General features: G+C 40.1%; 1 protein-coding gene across 2 annotated transcripts in view; it reads right to left on the reverse strand.

The window, feature by feature from the left end:
- The window catches only part of cttnbp2 (cortactin binding protein 2), a 124060-nt gene extending 101926 nt beyond the window's left edge, over window positions 1-22134 (reverse strand). Inside the window, exons 1-2 of one of the 2 annotated variants that reach the window (XM_047350133.1) lie at window positions 21777-22134; window positions 6130-6237 (exon numbers count right to left, since the gene is read on the reverse strand). In XM_047350133.1, coding sequence (XP_047206089.1) covers window positions 6130-6237; window positions 21777-21905 — 237 coding nt within the window. In that variant the 5' untranslated portion in view covers window positions 21906-22134. The remainder of the gene's footprint in view (window positions 1-6129; window positions 6238-21776) is intronic. The other variant, XM_047350127.1, reaches the window with a different exon arrangement.
- Window positions 22135-24317: the final 2183 nt, after the last annotated feature.

The raw sequence follows: 24317 nt of genomic DNA on the forward strand, positions 1-24317 counted from the left end.
TGACATCTAGTCCACCAACACTTTTGCACCCAATGGCTTATTTTCTCTACTCCATTTACATTTACTTCTTACACCCGTGGAAATATAAACTGATTTTAAAATGTCCCAGACATTCATAAGCTTTGTGTCATTTCCTCTTATGTATGGATCACTTTAAAATATTCGTATCTCCAAAACAATTATTTTGGGCCAGTGCAAAAGTACCAATATTCACTGCTCAAGACGTAACCTTTGATGTTGGCTCATGCATTCATCCTCTATAGCTCCATTAGCTAATGTGCCAAAATCTATTGTTTGTAAAGAAAAAAAATATGAGAACGTCAAAGCAGCTTCATCATCTCTAGTAACAGTAATTGTCTTTAGCTTACGATCACAAAGAAAGCTTGCATTTCACTCTCAAAACTGGATAAAGACACAGGCTCAAAATCCTGCCTGAAAATGTCTTGGCACAGAAGAATGGGGGATTTGTATTGGCCGGTCATGGTTATCATGTGACATCTCTGTCTTTTTTGGCTGAGCTCCTGGCAGCCTTCTTTCTTTCATCCCTAGAATGAAGCCTGATATGGTATCTCAGCCACCCTTTGGCCACACGCTAATTAATCTGCAGCCCCACAGCCTTTTAAAGCACCTTGGCACCACAAACCGTTGTTGTGGATCTGCCATGACAGGGAAGTGGTGTCCATGTTATTGGTGCAGGAGCAGATAAGTGGTATGCCATGGGAACAAGAAAACAGATTAATCGTATACGTAGAACTGCTGGAGTGTAGAGGTTGAGTATAGTCCCCCACTCTTAAAGCGAGAGTAAGTGTGACGTGCTTTAGATATGTGGAACAATAAGGCTGTTTGCCTAGATTTTTGATTACATTAGCAAACTATGACAGAATATTCAATAGCACTGATAGCCTAGCAGCTGGTGGCCAGATGATACTTTTCTTCTGGCTATCAAGGGGCGTTGGGAGTAAGCTGAAGCATGAAGGCATGGGGGAGTGGTTATAATCCCCTCTGTCACAATGCACTGCTTTGTTTGAGACATCAAGCCTCCATTTTTACCGTCTTCCTTTTGCGTCTCGGCAGCCCTACGTCAGCTTTGGTCTAAATTGGAACTGACAGCTCAGGCTTCAACCTACTTTAACCCTCATGCTTTTTAAATGTGGGCTTTTTTAAATCTTCCCCATTTTTCCATCTCCCTTTCTCAGATGGACTCATTTATGACCGAACAAATAGATTCTTTGTGCTTTGTAAGATCTGCCGGAGCAGCAGAGAGAGATGGTTAATTTCAATAGAATCGAGGCAGAATATCCATCCACGGAAGAAGGAAAAGGAAAAACGTAAACAGCCACTGAAAGAATATGTGAACTGCTGGTAAAAGAGGAACAACTAAACCAAAAGCAAACAGAAACAGAGTAAAAGAGATGTCAGACTGTCTTACTAGAAGAAAGCATTGACGGACCAGATAGACCTTTAATAAATTTAGTAAAGATTCAAAGTTCTTCCTGTAGCGACGCCACTGTGTATTGAGGCAGAGAATCGGTTCAATGTCAGCAAGTCTGTGGATGGCACAACCACAAAATAAGGTCAGTGGGAGGAAAACTGAGTAACATGTAAGCAAGACAAAAAGGGTGCCTAAGGAAAAAAAAAAAAAAAAGAAAACCTGGACCATTATTGCTATATACACAGGAGAAAGATCACATGTTCAAACAATGCAGCTCTTGTAGTGTTTGGGGTAAAACTATGCAAAACACTGACATTACTTTTGTCTTTTTGTTTTATTCTTACAATTGTTGATACTATTCTCTTCAGAACTCCCTTAGGTTGCTTTGGAGGACAAGCCTAAAGTGGAGCACGAGCAAGCTGAGACGACCTAAATACAGAAGTGCTCGGAGAGAAGGTCCTGCAAGGGTTCCTTTAGAAATGACTCAACTCATTCTTGCTCTAGGACAACAAAAAAACCTCCAGCACTTGGGTGAGACAGGTTCATTATTTTAGTGACCACAGATCAATACATTATCCATTAAAAGTCCTGCCTCCCCTCAGCCCCCTGCTGAGCACTGTTAAGTCACCAAGGACAGTGAGGTTCAGGCTCCGGAACAGACTTTAGAAACTAATAGTTTGATGGAACAGCATCAGGGTATAAATCCTTATTAGTACAAAAACCTCAGCAACATGAAACCATAGGAGTTTCAAACTTTTCTCCTTATTTTTCATCCTTACAATTCATACTTCAGAGGAGACTGTCAATTGTCTGGATTCTCAATTTATGCTTCAAACTAAAAATCGGTAAATGCACCATAGAAAAAGCACAGCAACAACACTTTAGTGAGAAAGTTGCTACACTGAGGGACTAAAGTAATTAAAACAACAGATTTATGTTGGCTGATTATTCAGGCTGCCATTTAAATTAAACAGGTAGTCAGACCTTAGTAGACTACAGGAAGCTGAATGCTTAAAACTCCAGGGTTAATTGAGGAGCACCACAGGGTTCAGTGCTTGGGCCAATTTTCTTCACTATATATATGCTTCCAATAGGAAAAATGATCAGGCAGCATAGGATAAATTTTCACTGTTACACTGATGATACTCAGCTTTACTTATCCATAAATCCTGATGAGCCCAACCAGTTAGATAGACTACAAGGATGTCTTGAAGACATAAAAAGTTGGATGACTTTAAATTTTCTGCTTCTAAATTCAGACAAGACAGACGCTGTCGTCTTTGGACCGGAGTCTTTAAAAAAAGAAACTGCTTAGTCAACCACTTAACCTGGCTGGCATTAAATTGACCTCTGATAATAAAGTGAAAAACCTGTTATTTTTTACCAGGACATGTCATTTAAATCCCTAAACAGGTTTCTAGGATTTCCTTCTTTCACCTCCGGAACATTGCCAAAATTAGAAATATCCTGTCCAGGAGTGACACTGAAAAACTAGTCCATGCATTTGTTACTTCAAGGCTGGACTATTGTAATTCTTTACCATCAGGATGTCCACAAAATGCAGTTAAAAGCCTTCAGTTAATTCAAAATGCTGCAGCAAGAGTTCTGCTGAAAATTAAAAAGAGAGATCAAATTTCTCCTATTTTAGCTTCCCTTCATTGGCTCCAAGTTAGATCCAGAATAGAATTAAAAATTCTCCTCCTCACATATAAATCCCTTAATGATCTAGCTCCATCATACATCAGAGATCTGATTGGTCCATACGTTCCTAACAGAGCACTTTGTTCTCAGACTGCAGGTTTACTGGTGGTTCCTAGAGTCTCTAGAAGTAGAATGGGAGGCAGATCCTTTAGTTATCAGGCTCCTCTCCTGTGGAACCAGCTCCCAGTTTTAGTCCGTGAGGCATACACCCTGTCTACTTTTAAGGCTAGGCTTAAAACTTTACTTTTTGATAAAACTTATAGTTAAAGAGGTTTAGGTTATCCTGAGCTATCTCTGTAGTTATGCTGCTATAGGCTTAGACTGCTGGAGCACATAATGACCACTTTCACTCTCTTCGCTACATTCTCACACTACTCTCCAATTTCGCATTATTTGCTGTTATTTCAGCTTTTAACTTTATATTCTCTCTCTTTTCTCTTCCTAGAAGCTACACCTGGCCTGCCTCTGTGTCTACCTGTGACACCTTTCTGGAGGGGGGCATCGTCCAAGCTTCTGCTGGCAACAACTTAATGCTCACCCTCTACCAATGACCCACATGGCCCTGTCTTTCAGTGTTTAATCCTTTCTTTCTCCTAGACATAGCAATTGACTGAGCTTCTACTGTGACCAACTCTATGTGCTCTCTTTCAGACTCTAACCTTGAAAACTGGCTCAGAGTTTATCTGTTCTTTCTTTCTAGGTGACTAAAGGAGCTACATCCATTAACATTTACTTTTCCTTCCCATAGAAAGTACTCCTGGATCAGTGCTTCTGTGTCCTTTTTGTGTCTCTGCTCTGTTCTCTCAAACCCCCAGTCGGTCGTGGCAGATGGCCGCTCACACTGAGCCTGGTTCTGCTGGAGGGTTCTTTATGTTAAAAGGGATCCCTACTGACCGCCAGATGGCGGTGCTGAAAGCACTGAATGTTCCCTTTGCGCATGCGCAGTTCGAGCAATTATACCAACAGAGTCACACCTGTGACACACCGGATGACCAGAGGCTATATGCCTACGTCATCCGAGGCGCTGTTACTACAGAATCTTCGCGCGGAAGCAAGGATTCTGAGTGACAGAGAATCTCTGGCGGTCATCCGGGATTCATATAACCGTAGATACATATGTAAGTTTCGTTTTTCCTCTCCAGTGTCGCTACATGCATGCTCAGTATGAGGGATTGCTGCAAAGTCAACGCCAGTGACTGTCCACTGTCTCTACATGCTCATCGAGGAGTGAATGCTACAAGTCTCTGACTGGATGCAATGTGCTGGGTTTCCTTAGATAGAATTTTTTTTTTATCCAATTTGAATAAATAACTGAATCCGACTGTACTGTTCAATGGTTAGGATTAATTGGAATGTATGTACGTGACTGTTGTGAAGTGCCTTGAGACAACATGTGTTGTGAATTGGCGCTATATAAATAAACTGAATTGAACTGAATTAACAGCAGTTGCTCTGTTTTATCCGTTCGAAGATTCCAGTTCAATCTGTCAGGAAAACAGACTGGATTAGGGCAAAGTCAATCATTTGGAAATCTCGCAGTTAAGATAAGAGTCTACTTTAGATGCACTTCTACTTCAGGAACCTTTTCCAGGTACCAGGGCAGTTCCCAGCGGCAGTTTTTCTCCCCACTCCGTTTTTCACTGCAGGAAACAGAGTCAGATCACACAAAGCAGAAGTCTACCAAGGAGCTAGGGAACCTTTATGGAATTTCTTATTAATTAAAATAGAGCAACACTCCGGTGAAAGTCATTTATAGATATTTAAAGCCGTAAAGTAAGTTAAGAATATTCTAAGAGAAGTACAAATAACAGAATTAACACTATCCCACCTCCCCAGGATTGTGAATCATTCACCAGTCTTAGGTTTGAAAGTAGCAGACATGTTTCTCTGTGTCTCTATGTATTCCACCGTGAGGTGCACTAATCCTGGGGTGGTGGGATTGTTTTATTTTTGTTATTACCTCACGAAAGACTCAAATGAAATAATTCTGCTTTTAAACAATAACCACTATGAAACCATCTGGTAGTAATGCCATATCAGTCTGATTTTACAGTTTTTAGTCACATTCAGGTCTCTGCTGTTGTGGTGAATGGGGATGTGTAATGACCACAGCAGAACTCCTGTAGCAGGACCCGTTCAGCGTCAGGGAACATAATCTACATAAACAGCCTGGTATTTGACCCCACAGTGGAAACACACAAGAAACAGCCTGGTAGTTTAGGAGATTCTGGGAAACGAAGTGTAGTCGAAAACATGCCTGTGCTATAGCGATTATGCTTGCAGAGATTGCTTTTAATAATACTAACCACCCTAATCACTAATGCTACGTGCTTTTGTCTTGAAATGTTAACTGACAAACTGTGTAACACTAGCTGCTCTATCACACATATGGTGTGACACCTCTGGTCTTGATATAAACAATTAAACACTGATGATCACAGAAAAGCTGCTTAAGGCTGCTATGTAGTTACAATAAAATAACGTATGACAACAATCTAACACATAACAGTGAATTAGAGCTTTTTCCCCCCACAATGTTAAATTTACACTGTTTTTATTCACACTGAGATGATGTTGGGGCAGATCATATCTTGTAATATGCTCTACATTTTTTTTGGTGGCCATGAAAATGTAAAGAAAAATGTTCGTGTGCTTTAATCTGTCTTGTAAAGACAGATTAAAGGAGGGTGGACTCAGTGGGAGCAACATCCCAGGAACCCTCTACATGACACCCTGCCTGCCTCTATCTGGTCGCTATTCAGATAATCATTTTTCACAAACTGGCCACAAAATCTCTGATTGGTGCATTATTCCATGTTAGAATTACAGATGGCATTCAGGAATACTTTATGTTGGTGGTAATACAAGCATTATGTATAACCTTAGAAAAGTTATATCAACACAAATATAAACTAGGGTCATAAATCTAATCATAAAATCTCCACAAATTTAACAAATGGGATCTGCTGCAAACAGTTTTTATAACTGGGACTCACCCTCAGAGCTTCGATCACCAGGTCGCGGGCTTCCAGCTCCCCTTCCATGATACTGAGCAGTGTGAGCAGCTCTGGCTTGCTCAAGTTATCCATATTGAACTCACATTTCTGCAAGACAAGCCAGAGAACACAGATCTTTACTAAGTGGAGATTAGTACAGTTAACACAGCTGATCAAAAGAACAGGCTGCACATCAGACCCTTCTACTTGCCAAAAGTCAACGCATGTGACTTACAGTTCTAAAAACATAGAAGCCAAGTTGTTTTAAGCTATTCAGCTGAGATGTGAAAATGGTGTAATCCCACTGCTACGCCACTAGCAGGCGGTATGTTCTTCGAAACTCAAAGTGTGCAAACATTCCTTGCTAAGAATACGGGAGAGAAAATTAGCAAATTGCCAGAGAAATGTCGTTAGATTCAAATATAGTCAGCAGCGCAATTAAGTTCTCTGCAATTTGCCATTGTTATTGTTGATATCTTCTTCTATGGTTTTTAAAACGGTTGGCAGCTGTTATGTTGTGCAACTGATTTCAGTCCCCGTAATAAAGATTCAATTTTTCCTGCCTACACATCAAAGTAGACCAGGTCGTTTTCGAACATTTACACTCTGTCTCAAATTGTGCCATTTTCAAAGAAAACGTGGGCTGTTGTCACATTAACAGGGCCTCAATCTTACTGTTCATTGATAACTGAGAGTGATAGTTGGCACACAACACACACACACACTTAGCCCCTTCCCTCCATTGCAGGGGCTCAACTGAACAATCATGGCTAAGAATCAAAACAGTGATCTGTTACTGGAAGCCTAAAACTCTGTAACTCCCTAACCCATGGCATGTCATTCGAGTAAGAACTCTTTGGACCCAAAGGTCGGAAGCAAAAGCGTTGCTTAGAAGTATTTGATGCCAACTGTGCTACAGAGCAGAATCACTCTATAGCCCTGGCAAGCATCTTAAAGACCGACACTTTAAAGTTTGAGAGGGATTATCCCAGATAGCGTAAGCTAACGTTGGCTGTTTAAACATAAGCCACTCAGTCTGAGGTCCCCTGCCTAGATTTGGTTCCCACCAACTCCATACTGCTCGCCAGCTACAAATGACAAATGAACACATAGAAATATCCAGCAACGGACCGCAATATACAGGTCCTTCTCAAAATATTACCATATTCTGATAAAGTTCATTATTTTCCATAATGTCATGATGAAAATTTAACATTCATATATTTTAGATTCATTGCACACTAACTGAAATATTTCAGGTCTTTTATTGTCTTAATACGGATGATTTTGGCATACAGCTCATGAAAACCCAAAATTCCTATCTCACAAAATTAGCATATTTCATCCGACCAATAAAAGAAAAGTGTTTTTAATACAAAAAACGTCAACCTTCAAATAATCATGTACAGTTATGCACTCAATACTTGGTCGGGAATCCTTTTGCAGAAATGACTGCTTCAATGCGGCGTGGCATGGAGGCAATCAGCCTGTGGCACTGCTGAGGTCTTATGGAGGCCCAGGATGCCTCGATAGCGGCCTTTGGGTCTTGAGTCTCTCAACGTTCTCTTCACAATATCCCACAGATTCTCTATGGGATTCAGGTCAGGAGAGTTGTCAGGCCAATTGAGCACAGTGACACCATGGTCAGTAAACCATTTACCAGTGGTTTTGGCACTGTGAGCAGGTGCCAGGTCGTGTTGAAAAATGAAATCTTCATCTCCATAAAGCTTTTCAGCAGATGGAAGCATGAAGTGCTCCAAAATCTCCTGATAGCTAGCTGCATTGACCCTGCCCTTGATAAAACACAGTGGACCAACACCAGCAGCTGACACGGCACCCCAGACCATCACTGACTGTGGGTACTTGACACTGGACTTCTGGCATTTTGGCATTTCCTTCTCCCCAGTCTTCCTCCAGACTCTGGCACCTTGATTTCCGAATGACATGCAGAATTTGCTTTCATCCGAAAAAAGTACTTTGGACCACTGAGCAACAGTCCAATGCTGCTTCTCTGTAGCCCAGGTCAGGCACTTCTGCTGCTGTTTCTGGTTCAAAAGTGGCTTGACCTGGGGAATGCGGCACCTTTAGCCCATTTCCTGCACACGCCTGTGCACGGTGGCTCTGGATGTTTCTACTCCAGACTCAGTCCACTGCTTCCGCAGGTCCCCCAAGGTCTGGAATCGGCCCTTATCCACAATCTTCCTCAGGGTCCGGTCGCCTCTTCTCGTTGTGCAGCGTTTTCTGCCACACTTTTTCCTTCCCACAGACTTCCCACTGAGGTGCCTTGATACAGCACTCTGGGAACAGCCTATTCGTTCATAAATTTCTTTCTGTGTCTTACCCTCTTGCTTGAGGGTGTCAATAGTGGCCTTCTGGACAGCAGTCAGGTCGGCAGTCTTACCCATGATTGGGGTTTTGAGTGATGAACCAGGCTGGGAGTTTTAAAGGCCTCAGGAATCTTTTGCAGGTGTTTAGAGTTAACTCGTTGATTCAGATGATTAGGTTCATAGCTCGTTTAGAGAGTAAAGGAATTAGCAGCTAATAATACAACGGATAAATGTAAACACACGGTAGGCCAAGACTGAAGCTGACAATAAAAGTAGAAACGAGTCAGAAGCCAAAGCAACCTACCCTGCTAACTCTAGTTAATTACCAAAGAAAATATTATTCAAAATGTACACAAACACAGACCTATAACAGAGATTCTGCTGATTACATTTACATGGACCAGATCCATGTTAACACTGCAAAAAAAATATGGTTTCCAACAGAAAAACATTGCTGATCCAAGGTGCATTCTTCCATACAGGATATTAACACTTCTAGGTGTTACTCTGTCAACTGGTTTGCTATACAGAAAAACTACACTGTTACCTTTTTTTCTAAATGGGTGCTGAATTGCCTACTACTTACTGATGCCGCCCTAATTAAGGCAAAGAAAATGTCTTCCTGCAATTGGTCAGATTGTTCGGATGTTTCTTAGAAACAACCCTGTGCCTTAAGAAAAGGCCCAGGAATCAAAACTAGTATTGAGCTTAGAGTATTTTCATTAGTGCCAATATTAAAAATTTTTGAATTGTGAAAACTATCCATCCATCTGTCCATTATCTATACACACTTGTCATTGCAGGGTTGTAGAGGGGCTCGTGCCTATCTCCAGCGGTCACTGGGTGAAAGGTGCTGTACAACGTGGACAAGTGGGCAGTTCACCACACCGGACAAACAACCATGATCTCAGATCTAAGACCTTAAACCTAAGGACAATTTATAGAGGCAGACCTAACAGTCATGATTTTTGACTGTGGGAAAATGCCAGAGTACCCAGAGAGAATCAATGCATGGACAGGGAGAACATGCAAACGCCAAGCAGAAAAAGCCCAGGCTTCGAACCCAGGACAGTCAGTAATATATTTGGAGATGGTTGTTCAACACAGCTAGGCTGTTTCATTGCCAAAGCTGCAACTTTTTAAATAAAAGCATGTTATTTACCAGATTTATATTTTTTTTTTCCAATAGCTGGATTATCTGGGTTCTGGTTGAGTTATTGATTATTTATCCCTAGTATCTCAATACTCAGCAATATTATTGCATATTGCATATTTTGCTAATATTGTGCAGCCCTGTTGAAAACTCTAGGCAGGACATGAGTTTATTTACAACTGTGGCCGTGTGTCAAGCCAGATATACTGTATGTTTAGAAACATAACACTGTCCCACAGAAAGCCCCACTGGGTAAAAATATCCAGTGCTGTCCGGAAAACTGGCTACAGTATGTTATTTTACAGCACTTTAAAGCTCCTGACTATTACATATTTTTATCTTATATTGTTGGACTGGGACTTAGTATCAGCAATTACCTAATCTTAAGTAACTCAAAATGGTATCAAGGAAAAAAATCCTGATGGGGACATCCTTAATAAACACAACTGTTCCACTAACCTGAATTAAATGACAGTCATATGTAGCCATTTATAATATTTTTTTTACTGATATCAGAAGAAATTATCACAGCAGAAATTACTGGTATTGTATTATTTCCATTACAACAGTGCAATCGGGACATGCAATATTGTTCTCATAGTGTTGCCTCTACTTGATCTTGCAGACAGTGGTCTCTAAGTTCAGCACTCAAGTTTAGCAAGTTTAGTTGTTTAGCCACAACACGTCTGTCTTATCTCAAAGTTAATACTGGCCAATCACATGTGGCTATATCATCAAACATCTCTTGGACATTGGGGGATTTATATCTATTTAGTTTTACAGATTGAGTTTACAATAAACAAATATGGACAGGGTAATTAAGAAGTCTGGTCAGACAAAATTCATTGCTGTGACAAGTCAGTGAGTAAGTATGTGACAGAGCCTTGGCCATTTTTATGGTAACATGCTAAATTGAAAAGACAGTTTTTTCCAAATATCACAGTGTCTAGTTACATCCCTAACAACATAACATTGTCTGGTCAGGTAACATTCCTAGGCAGAGTGTCACATTGTTTCTTGAAGAAACCATGAAAGGTATTCTACTCACTGAAACCATAGTCAAGTGAGGGAAGTGTGAATAACCCGTGGCTGGATAACTAAGAGTGATGAAACTTAGTTTAGTTCTGCATTAGAACAGGTCGCTCAATGGTGAAAAGTTGTTGTCTTGCAATCTGAAAGTTGTGCATTCAATTCTAGCTTCTTCACCTTCTACATGCCGATGTTTCCCTTGGCAAGCCATTTAACTTCATGATGATTACTGAGCTGAGCATCAGTTTATAAATGTGTGTTTGTGAGTGCGTCTGGGTAAATGAGGCTCTATTGTAAAAGAGCTTAGAGTGATTTGTATGACTAGAAAAGCCCTCTATTAGTTTAGTCCATTTACCATTTAAAAGAGAACTGTAATGTTTGGTGAAAGCAGAATTTCTAGTTAAAGTGCAAGCAGACCACTAAGAAAGCCACATCAAGCCGCATTCCTAATCTCTAGAAGCTTTTTAATCCCACCCTTTGTCATAAAAAGCCTTTATACATTAGACTTCAGCTAAATGTAATCACAGAGAAAAGCCACAGTCTTGTGCAACAGGCAGATCGGTACCTGCTCGCTCTGAAGCCAGGCATGTCAGCTGCTCACTGAAACCAGATTTACAATCTTCCATCAATACTTCAGCCAACAACATTTCTTCCATCAAAGTGCCACAGAAATCTCCAGAGATCCCTTACCCGGCAGTAACCTTCTGTTTTAGAGCCAGGAAATCTCTGACTTGTACTCAGACATTGTCCTGTCCAAAAATTCTTTACTCCTGCAGCATCAACGTTTTACATACACTTGCCTACACAGATGTACACATATCAAGTACTGACCAAGACTGTGCAAGATGGCTTCTTCATGACGTTAGATTGAGGTGAACTGGTTTTAATTTTACAGTGTATGTTTGTTATTGACAAAACACAATGTCTATGAATCTGTAATGAGTTGTTATCAACATTTATCAACTGTTTATTTGGATGCATGTCAAATAATGCTCTTAAAAGTAATGATGTTTCTCTTCTAGCTTAAAACTCAATAAAATTTTCCTGCTTCTAACATGTCAGTGCATGTCGGAAGACCTTCAGTCACATCTTTGTTTTGGTATTTAAGCAGCATCTGTCACAAAAAGGTATTTAAAAGACCAATGACATTGTGATGGGGTGATGGCTTTGACTGGAACTAGCTCCAGGGCTGGAGCTAGAGCCAGTTCTTAGCTTTTTCTTTAAAAAAAATTATTTTCTTTTCCACCACCTGAGAGCCAAGTCAGAGGGTCATTAGGTCATTATGTTATTATAATCTCCTCATTCATTTGTTTCATCCTTCCCCTGCTTTATTCTATGTCTTGTGAAGTATTGTAGTGCACGGAGATTATTAACCAACAAGTGATATCATTTATCCCAGTATTCATGCAGCAGATGCTCTATCATCACCACCATAATTGAGTAATACAGTTTTAAACAACCAGCGGTGCTTTTGATCGCTTCACGATCCTAATCAGCTGATCTCTATTATTTGCACAAGCTGCTGGAATAAATGAATTAAACTCAACTTTTAGAGGAAGATTCATTCAAACGACCTGCAGATGTTAAACATTATAAAAGCATTTGCTTATCCATCCAAATAATTGAAATGAGATGTTCCAATCACTTTCATGGCCACAGGTATATAAAATTGAGCACCTAGTGCTGCAGAGGTCACTGACCTTCTGCAGAGTTAACTCACTACAGACCTCCAAACCTTATGTGGACTTCAGATTAGCTCAAGGACAGTGCACACAGAGCTTCACAGAATTCAATTCAATTCAATTCAAAAATACTTTATTAATCCCAATGGGTTTCAATGGCCGAACAGCTGCATCCAAGCCATATATCATTAAGTGCAATGCAAAGCATCGGATGCAGTTGTGTAAAGCATGCCGCCACTGGGCTAGAGCAGCAGAGTAGTGTTCTCTGGAGTAAAAGGATGGACAAACATCATATTGAACCCTATGGATCAGGAATGGGATGACACTTAAGTTCATATGGGAGTCAAGGCAGGTGAGCGAATCAGTTTGGCAATATAGTGCATTGTATGCACGCAAATAAATAAAGAAATCATAGTAATCAATTCTATGAAATTTAAATTATCAGTTCAAAAAGAAAATTCTATAAAACTGCAGGTGGTCTCTTCAATCTTAATACCCACCATTTGTTGAGGCGTACAAATATTTATTCCACATCATCTTATATTACAATTGCATATTTGACATACTTACTAAAGGATCCCCACACTTTCGCTAAAACATCACTGCTTCCTTTTAGTATATACAGGTCCTTCTCAAAATATTAGCATATTGTGATAAAGTTCATTATTTTCCATAATGTCATGATGAAAATTTAGCATTCATATATTTTAGATTCATTGCACACTAACTGAAATATTTCAGCTCTTTTATTGTCTTAATACGGATGATTTTGGCATACAGCTCATGAAAACCCAAAATTCCTATCCCACAAAATTAGCATATCATTAAAAGGGTCTCTAAACGAGCTATGAACCTAATCATCTGAATCAACGAGTTAACTCTAAACACCTGCAAAAGATTCCTGAGGCCTTTAAAACTCCCAGCCTGGTTCATCACTCAAAACCCCAATCATGGGTAAGACTGCCAACCTGACTGCTGTCCAGAAGGCCACTATTGACACCCTCAAGCAAGAGGGTAAGACACAGAAAGAAATTTATGAACGAATAGGCTGTTCCCAGAGTGCTGTATCAAGGCACCTCAGTGGGAAGTCTGTGGGAAGGAAAAATGTGGCAGAAAACGCTGCACAACAAGAAGAGGTGACCGGACCCTGAGGAAGATTGTGGAGAAGGGCCGATTCCAGACCTTGGGGGACCTGCGGAAGCAGTGGACTGAGTCTGGAGTAGAAACATCCAGAGCCACCGTGCACAGGCGTGTGCAGGAAATGGGCTAAAGGTGCCGCATTCCCCAGGTCAAGCCACTTTTGAACCAGAAACAGCAGCAGAAGTGCCTGACCTGGGCTACAGAGAAGCAGCACTGGACTGTTGCTCAGTGGTCCAAAGTACTTTTTTCGGATGAAAGCAAATTCTGCATGTCATTCGGAAATCAAGGTGCCAGAGTCTGGAGGAAGACTGGGGAGAAGGAAATGCCAAAATGCCAGAGGTCCAGTGTCAAGTAACCACAGTCAGTGATGGTCTGGGGTGCCGTGTCAGCTGCTGGTGTTGGTCCACTGTGTTTTATCAAGGGCAGGGTCAATGCAGCTAGCTATCAGGAGATTTTGGAGCACTTCATGCTTCCATCTGCTGAAAAGCTTTATGGAGATGAAGATTTCATTTTTCAACACGACCTGGCACCTGCTCACAGTGCCAAAACCACTGGTAAATGGTTTACTGACCATGGTGTCACTGTGCTCAATTGGCCTGACAACTCTCCTGACCTGAACCCCATAGAGAATCTGTGGGATATTGTGAAGAGAACGTTGAGAGACTCAAGACCCAAAGGCCGCTATCGAGGCATCCTGGGCCTCCATAAGACCTCAGCAGTGCCACAGGCTGATTGCCTCCATGCCACGCCGCATTGAAGCAGTCATTTCTGCCAAAGGATTCCCGACCAAGTATTGAGTGCATAACTGTACATGATTATTTGAAGGTTGACGTTTTTTGTATTAAAAACACTTCTTTTACTGGTCGGATAAAATATGCTAATTTTGTGAGATAGGAATTTTGGGTTTTCATGAGCTGTATGCCAAAATCATCCATATTAAGACAATAAAAGACCTGAAATATTTCAGTTAGTGTGCAATGAATCTAAAATATATGAATGTTAAATTTTCATCATGACATTATGGAAAATAATGAACTTTATCACAATATGCTAATATTTTGAGAAGGACCTGTATATGCCACTAGAGGGAAAGTTGTTAACATTTGCCTCGCCCAATCCAAGACCTGGTGTACATGTTCTTTTCCAGAAAAGTGCAATTACTTTATTTGCCTGCAAAAGGTCTATATCTAAAATTATGCAATGACTCATTGTGTATCTAAGATGATTTAGGTATAATTTTAAAATAAAAAATATAGGATTCATTGGCATATTTTGAGAAATTAGCGTTTCTAACATATGTTTAATTTGCTCCCAGAACCTCTTTAACATTAGAATGTTCCCATACAATCAAATAAAGTTCCCTTTACCTCCACACATTTTGTACAAACATCTGGGAGATTGCAGTTGCACCTGTTTAATTTAGCTGGTATGATGTTCTTATCAACTAGTTCAACTGTAACAGTCTAAATGTGGTATTGATTGCGTGTGGCCATTAGTACAGATTGGTTCCCAGTCTTTAGCCTTTATATCAGATCCTCGGTGCTGCAAGTGCGCAAATAAAAATGTTTTTGTCTTCTCCTTTTAACTCATTGTCAGGTTAGGTGGACATGATTATATGGAACACAATTGAAAAAAATCTGATTGTTTTAAAAAAAAATTTGAAGTCCAATACCATTTGGTGGCTGCATCATTTTAATACTTCTAAATTTCTTCTATGAAGAAGTCCGGAGCTATTCAGAAAACATCCGGGGCTTCCGCCCCGGAAGCCCAGGTCTACCTACGCGCCTGGTCCACCTTATTAAGCTTGAGTCATCCTATTATATTACACAAGGGAAATAAAGTTCTTATGGTGTGCAAGTTCCTTCCTTCTGTCCTGCTGGAAAAGAAAATGCAAGTCTTTCACAAACCGATGTACAGTCCATGCAAAAAAGACATACAATATAATGGATCGTGCAGATAACATGAAAATAATGAATTCACCTAAGAAATCAGCCAATTAGGGCAGTTTCCATTTGTCTGGGCTGTAGTTAGTGTTAATATTAAAAATTTGTACTTCCCATGGTATTTTAATTAGTTGTTGCATTGTTCCAGCTCATAGTTACGCGCCAATCCTGGACAGTGACCCCTGAGCTACTTTTTAAACTGACCAAATCAAACTGGTCCCACCATGATGCATAATTATTAGTAACGCACCAATTAGTGAATTTTCATAGATTTTCTGTGACCGGTGATTAACAGGTCTAATAATTATCCGGATTTGTTTTTCTTCTACATTGATGCATCAAAACTGTCAGCTCAGTTGTTCTGAGACACCATCAACAGACACCGTCTTCTTTTATGTACTTGGGTATGAGTTTAGTAAATATCAGATAGTTACCTATGCTATGATGCATGAATGGTGGTAATCTTGTAACTCCTTCATTTTCAGTTGGATTAAAACTGCTACCTCTTTCAACTAAAAGGCAGGACATTGTTTTTCTGTTATAGGCAGAGTAAAGTTGTATTGAACTGTTGAATTAAAACTAAGCATAGAATAAATAAGTTTGCTATGTGTTTTAGTCTTGGCAAAGAAACTCAGTCATCAGGTCAAAACTCAGAAAATGTTTGATAGTGTTATCTCTGCTAATTATATCAGTATGATTCAACCCATCATTTACTAACACATATTAGAAAAAAAGAAAGGCCCATATAGCTAAATAATATTTTCCTTTTAGCTTTCTTTGAACTAAAACAGTATTTTCTCCTTCAGGACTTGCAGAATTATTATGTTGAGTCTCTCTGCAGACTGGTAGTTTATCATTTGCTCCACTATGAACTGTTCACAGAAATTCTTTTGTTTTACAGCGACTGGCCCCTCACGCACAAAATGTGATGTTGAGATGCTTAATACATCAGCAGTGGAGGTATTAAGCTCTACTAAATTGCTGACTTTTAAGGCATGCAACTTACTATATATTTTCATTGTTTGGTTGAACAAAATCTGAAGCCTTTCTAACCTTTACAACTGTCTTCTACAGTATATAAACTGATTTAGTGTTAGTTTTGTATGTTTTAGTACATACCTTCACGCAATAAGTCATATATTGCAGTGTTAGGTAGCCCGGCAACATATATGTCTTTATTAATGAACACTAACATCATGAAGAATGAAGAACATACTTTGAATGCTGCTTAGATATTTTTCTATATGGTAGTTCTGAAAGAGAAATGGTATTGGCTGCTTGAAACTTAAAGAAATCTAAAGATCAGAAATCAGCAACCAGACTCTGACTTATGATTCTCTGATAAAAATAAAACCTACTACCAACATTTTGTTGGAAGTAGTAAAAGGTTTAAAACATCAGCTCTAAGCCGCTCAAAGAGAGAAAAACAATTCAACACAATTGACTCTACACATGCAGTCTACCATGCAAAAAACTATTTCTGTAAACGAATAGAGGCGACCTCTGACCCTTCCCTCCAGCATGGGTGCTTCAGAGTCCTCACTCAGGAAACATCCCCCACCTTAGGCCAACAACAGACAGTTTGACGGGGGTGAGCAAAGAGCACGGAGCTTTATTTAACTACAGCAGGCATGGTGTTCATGGAGGGGGTAGTCCAATGAGGTGGAAGCCCCCTGTCGTTGGCTGAAACCTGGAGAAGGACCAGAGTGCTGTAAGAGGGACAGTCAAACAGACCAGGCTGCCCAGCTCCCTATCTCAGGAACACCTGTTCACCTCAATGCAGTGGCTTCTAGGAACTTCTGAGCATGTTCACAAGGATAGGCAGAGGGCTGGGTGACACGGTACTCCTAGCTATGTCAGCTGAGTCACTCAAATTATACCAATTTAGAAAAGGTGTCTGGTGGACATAGCCTCTTCCCCCTTCTCCTCCACCGACCCCACAGCTCTTCTCAGCTCACCACTCTTACCCACCTCAACACACACACTACAGCCCACCCACCTCAGAGACAAGAAGTGCTGTTCTATTATAGCATATTCCCACCTGCCTAGCTCATCTGAGTAACTTCTAGAGAGGTGCTACTCTGTCACTGAACCACTAAAGGAACAAAAGTAATGCTTACTAAAAGAAAGCAAGCGGCAAAAAGTGTCTCTGACAATCCAGCTTCAGTTTTTCAGGCCGAAAAAGGGACAGGCTCTATAATGAAGGCAATGATACTGGTTGGAGGAACACTGTGATCAGTTTGTACAAAGGGTGCTGAGCCACTGCCAGTGCACAACTGTAACCTGTGAGAAATCACAACTAGGTGCCAGCAAAACATGTGAAACCCAACCCTTTTGAGAGAAAACAAAAGGAGTACTTACAATTACTATGCGTGTGGTTTTTTTTTTCCTAGACAAATGTACACTCACAACAAAAACACGGTTTAAAAAGTTTTTGAAAACTGCACTGAGAAAAAGAGATTTTGTCAATGACATCACGGAGCCACAGAATCAAGCTGATTAGCCAATCACTGTAGCAAACCAACCTTTTTTGACAGATTTCAGTATGGATTATGAAGGGGTTCGACCTTACATGCTAGAGCCAGAGTTTGGCTCCAATGACCTCCCACCACATCGAAACTAAAGTGACTGGTGATGCTTGTTAGCACCTTCAGTACAAATCTATTTTTATTTCTGTTTACGTTTTTTTTTTCTGTCTGATTGGTTTCTGTGCATGTTCACCATTTGTAAAACGAGTTAACACCATATTCTGCTTGTCTAACCTTAAATAGCTACACAATTTGCCATGACAGTGGCACTGCATGGAGTGTTAATGTCTTCACAAACAACTTTCCTTTGACTGCACTCTTTTCTTGTTTCTTCCCTCTGGTGTTGACTGGAAGGATGCTGATGGTATAAAATGTTCTGCAGGTGCTGGTGTGATTGGGCTAACTGTCAGGGTAGGGTTAATTATATATAATTATATCTGTCTGGTGATGATATTTGGTGGAAGTAGTAGGTAATCCAGCAATTCTGCAGGAAACACTGTGGAACTTAAATATCTTCTTTTAAAAAATAATCGACCACACCACATGGTTCTTATAAGAACGTGGCCCAAAATTATCTTGAACAACCTTAAACAAAAATTCAAGTCTGCCCTGGTCCTATTCACAAACTGCTTCTTTATATTTTATTGTAGTTTAACTTTCCAAAATTCCATGTAGTCTTCCCTCCATGGTCATTTCTGCCTAGGGATGAACGATATATCGGCATTGACATCGGTATCGCCAATGTTAGTCATTGTTTAACATATTGGTATCGGTTTGATAAGTAACACCAACATGTATTACCATCTTATTGCTGTTTGTGTGTGTGTTTCAGGAGAGGGAGGCGGTAGGCCATGTGGTATTTGTTTAGGCATATGACAGTGATGCAGTGCAGGACAGTAGAATGTTTAACTGAAGCAGAGAAGAAATGTCAGCAGTGTGGTCATTTTTTCACGGGATCGAAAAGGAAGTGAGATAAATATAAAATCAGATATTGATATCAGCCTGAATTTTCATATTGGTGCATCCCTATTTCTGTCGCCAGACTCCTCTTTGAGACTTGAAAAGGCAGGTATGATGGTGCATAAAACTTGTCATGGAAGTCGGTCTGGGATAGATGTCAGATGAGAGTTGAGCTTGTTTGAACCGCAAGCTAATTGTTTTAGTACTAACTACTAATAGCAATCCAAGCCGGTAACAATGTAGATGCTTACAAATAGAGGTGTTACAATGCTATCTGTGCTACTGGTTTAATGTAATACAAGCTATCAGAAGTGCTAATAAATGATTTAAAATGGCAGCCTTTACTGAGGTTCTATATGCGCAGGAGCCATATAAGGCGCTAATGATGCATTCTGTTTGTACTTGGAGCTCTGATTTTACGAAACTGGGGAAAACAACAGGGATGCCTAGGTTGGAATTCCACTTGGAGCTTTACGAGCAACCGTGGGTTCAGTATCCAATATGGCTGCCCGTACATAGAATGTAGTGAAAGTTGCTGGTATAAACTGAAGACTAAGGGTTTCTGAGGTTTATTGGTAGTTAAACCAGTGGCTCACATAGTTTTATAAAATATCTACATGTGAACATGTTCCTTCTGTGTTTGAACTGATAAAATAGAGAAAAGGGTCATAGGGTTCCAGTTTCCCAGTTGTCTGAAAGTCGGAAAAAACACGGACGCTCGTGTTCTACACTGCTCGTACATGGATACTGTTACAACAATAATAATGACAATAACACTGTTCTACGCAGTATTTTGTCCATATAAACAGCGTTGAAACATCTCATCTTATAAACAATGAAAAGTAGTATGTGCATGCCTGATTAAATGTTAAATAATTGGGCGCAATGGTGGTGGTCACGGAGTTTAAGCACGCGACCCATGTACAAGAGGCTTTGGTCCTCAATGCGGCGGTCCTGGGCCAGTCCCGGCCCTGGCGACTTTTGCCGGGCGTCTTCCCCTCTCTCCACCCCCGTTTCCTGTCTAGCAACTGTTGAAAAACTCTGGAAAAAATTAAAGCCAGTAGTGCTGCCAAAACAAATCTTAGAAGAAAATATTAAATAATTAACAAAGAGCTGCCAACAGCCAAAATAAGAGTGTTTTACTGCTGTTGATGAGAGTAGCAACCATCTTGAATGTGGAATTTGGGTATAGTCGTATTGCCCCGACTTTCTGACTCATAATTCTGACTTTTATTGAAATTTCTTTCTTGGAGGACAGAAATTCCAACAAATAGAACGTACCAACAAACCCAAGGCTGGTAGCAGTAAAAGGTTACTGAACTTTGACTTCTCCACTTGGAATTTTTGACTTCAGGGGCAGCTTGTTGTTTTTCCCACTAGGAACTCAAATCAAAGAATACAACAAGAACACACCATAAATTTCTCATTGGGCATTGCTGTGGAACCTTGTTTGTGGCAAACTAGATTTTATGTTGATTACATAAATGCTAACAACAAAACATATAAAAACTGACCAAGACATGATGTTCCATAGATGAGAAATTGTGTCCAAAACGAGGTTGATTGATAATACAAAGAAGTCTGGCTAGAGGCTAGTAGCGTGTAGTTAGACCTGGGCTCCACCTAACCTAACAATGAATTAAAAGGAGAAGATATACAAATGGTATATGTATACAGTTATTAACAAGTGTAATATTTTTACTGATAAGGTCCAGGATGAGGCTCTATGCTATATTTAAACACCACTACTTAACACAATTTCCACTCAGTGTTTAATAGTAAGAACTGTGCTAATGTCTCACATGCTCAGTGCAGAACAAAAGACTGTGTTGTAAAATGTTTCATGTTTTATTTTTGGCAGGCCAAATTTCTTCAGAAATGGAATGAAAGGCTGAAAAGATGGTGGTAAAAGAGAACAGCTTCATAAAAGAAAGAACAATTTTAATAAATGTTTCAAAAGCTCTTGGCATAATAAAATTAATTTGTTTTAGGATTTTACCATCTTACTAAGATTTAGGAAAATCAACTTTATACCACTTTCCTTTTTTGAAATATAAGAATAAAGACAATGGAGCCTCAGGAGAGGCAAAAATAACCAAAATAAAAAGTAAAGTTATTGCAAACCTTTTTTGTTTGATTCACAATAATTTAAATTCAGTCTAAAATGAGCCGAGAGAGAACTGGTACAATATGTCCTATATTATTTGAACTTTAAATTACCTATAAATTGTCTTATTAAAATCTAAATATTATGAATTTGGGCTAAAGCCCCCAATGTTATGAGACCCTAAAAACGCCCCTGCTTTACACTCACAAAAACACTTAATTCCATTGCTGTGCCAAGCAGAAAGAAACAAGAAGCCTCTTGGAATTTAGACAGAATGAATGGTCATGCTAAAATTAGACGTTTTTTGTACCAAACAGAGAAAACAAATCCCTTAAGGGAGAATGAAGTCTCGGTGCATTCCCCGGTTAGTGCTGTGTAGCTACTACAGAATGAGTCACAACCCTTACAGCCAGCGCCACTTTTCCTTTCAAGGGGAGCTGGAAAACACGGGATAACATAACAAGAGACAGAGAGGCCATGAGAGACGAACAAAACATTTAACTGGTACTACAGAAACACATTATGTCCCCCTACTGAAGTCTGCTAAGAATACATTTGGCTCATACTGCGGCTCAACGGAGACGAAGCTCGTGTTTTCTCCAGAGAGCCGACAGCCTCGCGCTGCTCACCGCTGTTGCTTCCAGAGCCTTTTAGAGAAATAGATGCGCAGCGCATTTCACCGTCTTTCCCTCATGACAGCGACGGTTCCACACTGACATTTACATAAAAAATAGGAAACGCCGTCTGTTGCTAGTTCGCCACCATCCACGCATCTTACCGTGTCGACACCTCCTGGTGCGGCTGCGACCAGTGTTTGTACCAGAGGAGGCTGCTCTCCGGTGGCTCCCTCCGACGCCATCTTCGTACTGTAGCGGTCTGCTGGAGTGAGGGTGCATCCGGCACACATTAACTGTTGCGCTGCTGAGTGCAAAGCACGCCCCGAACGGTCATTGAAAGGAAGGAGAGACAGAATCTGCCAAACTGATCAATGCAGAAATCGACAGACCTCCAACATTCAGCGCAGAAGACCCGAGTGTTTGGGCTTCTGCAGCTGGGGGGAGGCGGGAGATCGAGCCGTCCTGTAGGCGGCGGCGACAGACGCGTAAATTCCAGATGCGGGGACCTGGTGTGCTACCAACTGGAAAGGAAGGGAACCTCCCAAACAGGCTGACTGGCGGCTTGACAGCTCCACCTGAAAGCCTTGATCCCCAAAACTAACCTTGACAGTTTATTACAATAAAGCTTTAAAAGCATGTTTTTAAGCGGCAATTGAAATGTATTCTAACCACCTCTTTATTCACAAAAGGCCTCGCTGTAATCATTTTAAACGTTTTGTTTGTATTTGTATTTTTAGGTTATTCACATGTGTACATATATGTTTGTGTTATATTTATAATTTTATTCATTTACTCATTTAATTCTTTTTTTGCTAGGTCAGTCAACTAACTTTGACTTAAAAGAACATTCAGGGACACAGTACAAAATCAGCTTGTTTTGAAGTACAATTATGTAATTCTAACAATATTTTAGGGACATAACGCAGGTTTTATTAGATATGGACCTTAAATGTTGGTCTTCATGAGATCCAGGGCTATTCAAATAACATCTGGGATTGCCTATGTCTAAGCCCTATGTTAATACAGACATTTCTATGATTTTGTTTTTATTTGCACCCACCACACCCATTTATTGTTTGGCTGCAAGTTGTTTTGTTTGTAAATTTGCCAAAACATTGTGCAAGTGTTGTGGAAACACTAAAGGATTGTGTCTGTACAACGAAACCATATCCCATCTCCTGACACCAAACAAGCACCCTTTGCTTTCAGCTAACAGATGCACCACAAGTCAATGTTACACAGATAAACATGCTGCTAGCGTACTTACAGGAGTGAGAATCTGCCCTGTCATCGTAAGAATAAGCATGAGGTAGGAATTGACAAAGAGGGGAACTGACCCATAGCCACTAATATTAACATACCCACAGCTAATGGCTATGTTATCCAGTCAATTGTTTACAGTCACTTAATTCAGTGTTAATATTCAGCTACTAAATGGCAAAGCATGGTTATCATTCTATTCCATTCCTGTTAGATTTGTAGTCACAGAAGACATGCTGTAAATGCCTCCACTGTGACAGTTTCTCCTGTACACCCCATGTTATTTGTTTACATAAGCATGCACCAGTAAAGGCAAATGATTAATTAAAATTATAATGAAGTCTCAAAACATACAGCCACTATTAGGGCAGGCCAGTATATTAAATATACTTTGTAAATCGTGCTTATTTTCAAGTGTGACGACAATATCATGAGTATAAATTCCATAGCAACTATTGCATGTCAGTAGCTAATTTGCTAGAAGATCAGTTTTTCCTAGCCTTCTTGGGCATTCATGTAAAAACTTCCAAATTGCAAACTGTTTACCAGATGAGATGAGGAAGCATGGCAACAGCATTAGAAGTCTAAACTGTTTGGTTTGCAAAAAAAATACCCAAAATGCAGAGACTGAACTGGCAAACAAATTTATTTCTTTAATAAAAAAATAGAAAAGATAACATACAAGATGCTCTTTCACAGTGAGAATCAGGTCACAGAGCTTGGCTAAAAAAAACAGGCATGGAACAGACAGCATAACACACAGGTAAACGTGAGAACGCAGCAGTGAGCAGTGAGAACCAGTGGGTATACATGCTGGGGCAAGGAAAGAGAAATGACAAGCAAACCAAATGAGCAATAATTAGAGGAAATGTGGAGCAGCTGTGGCAGAGGAAAAACAGAGCAGCTAAAGGAGTAACAGTAATTAGTCAGAGCAGAGCAGACACACTAAGAAACCCAGAAAAGTATCTAACAAAAATATAACTGGAAATAAGTCTAGATGTATAAAGAATACTAAAACACAAAAAAGGAACTAATAAGAAAAACACCTAACAAAAAATGAGCACAGAGAAATAAACTGAAGAAAGCAAGACATTGAGAACAAAATAAACAGCGGGGTCTGGGAAGCAGATCAATAAACTGCTTTTGAAACCTTGAAAGGAGCACTCTCCTCACTTTGACTATGTATGTTCCAAATAGAGAAACCAAAGTGTCAGTGGATGCATCATCTTATGGCTTAGAAATTGACTGAGGAGTGGAGACCTGTTGCATATGCTTCAAGGTCACAAAATCCAGCTGAGGAAAGGTACGCACAAGTGGAAAACGAGGCACTGGGTTCACATGGGCATGTGATAGGTTCAGAGATTTTCTGGTTGGATAAGACTTTTGCCTAAAAACCGATCACAAAACTCTTATCAGCCTGTTCGGTGCCCAAGCTTTGGACC

This window comes from Girardinichthys multiradiatus, chromosome 2, assembly GCF_021462225.1.
Source record: "Girardinichthys multiradiatus isolate DD_20200921_A chromosome 2, DD_fGirMul_XY1, whole genome shotgun sequence".
NCBI lineage: Eukaryota > Metazoa > Chordata > Actinopteri > Cyprinodontiformes > Goodeidae > Girardinichthys > Girardinichthys multiradiatus.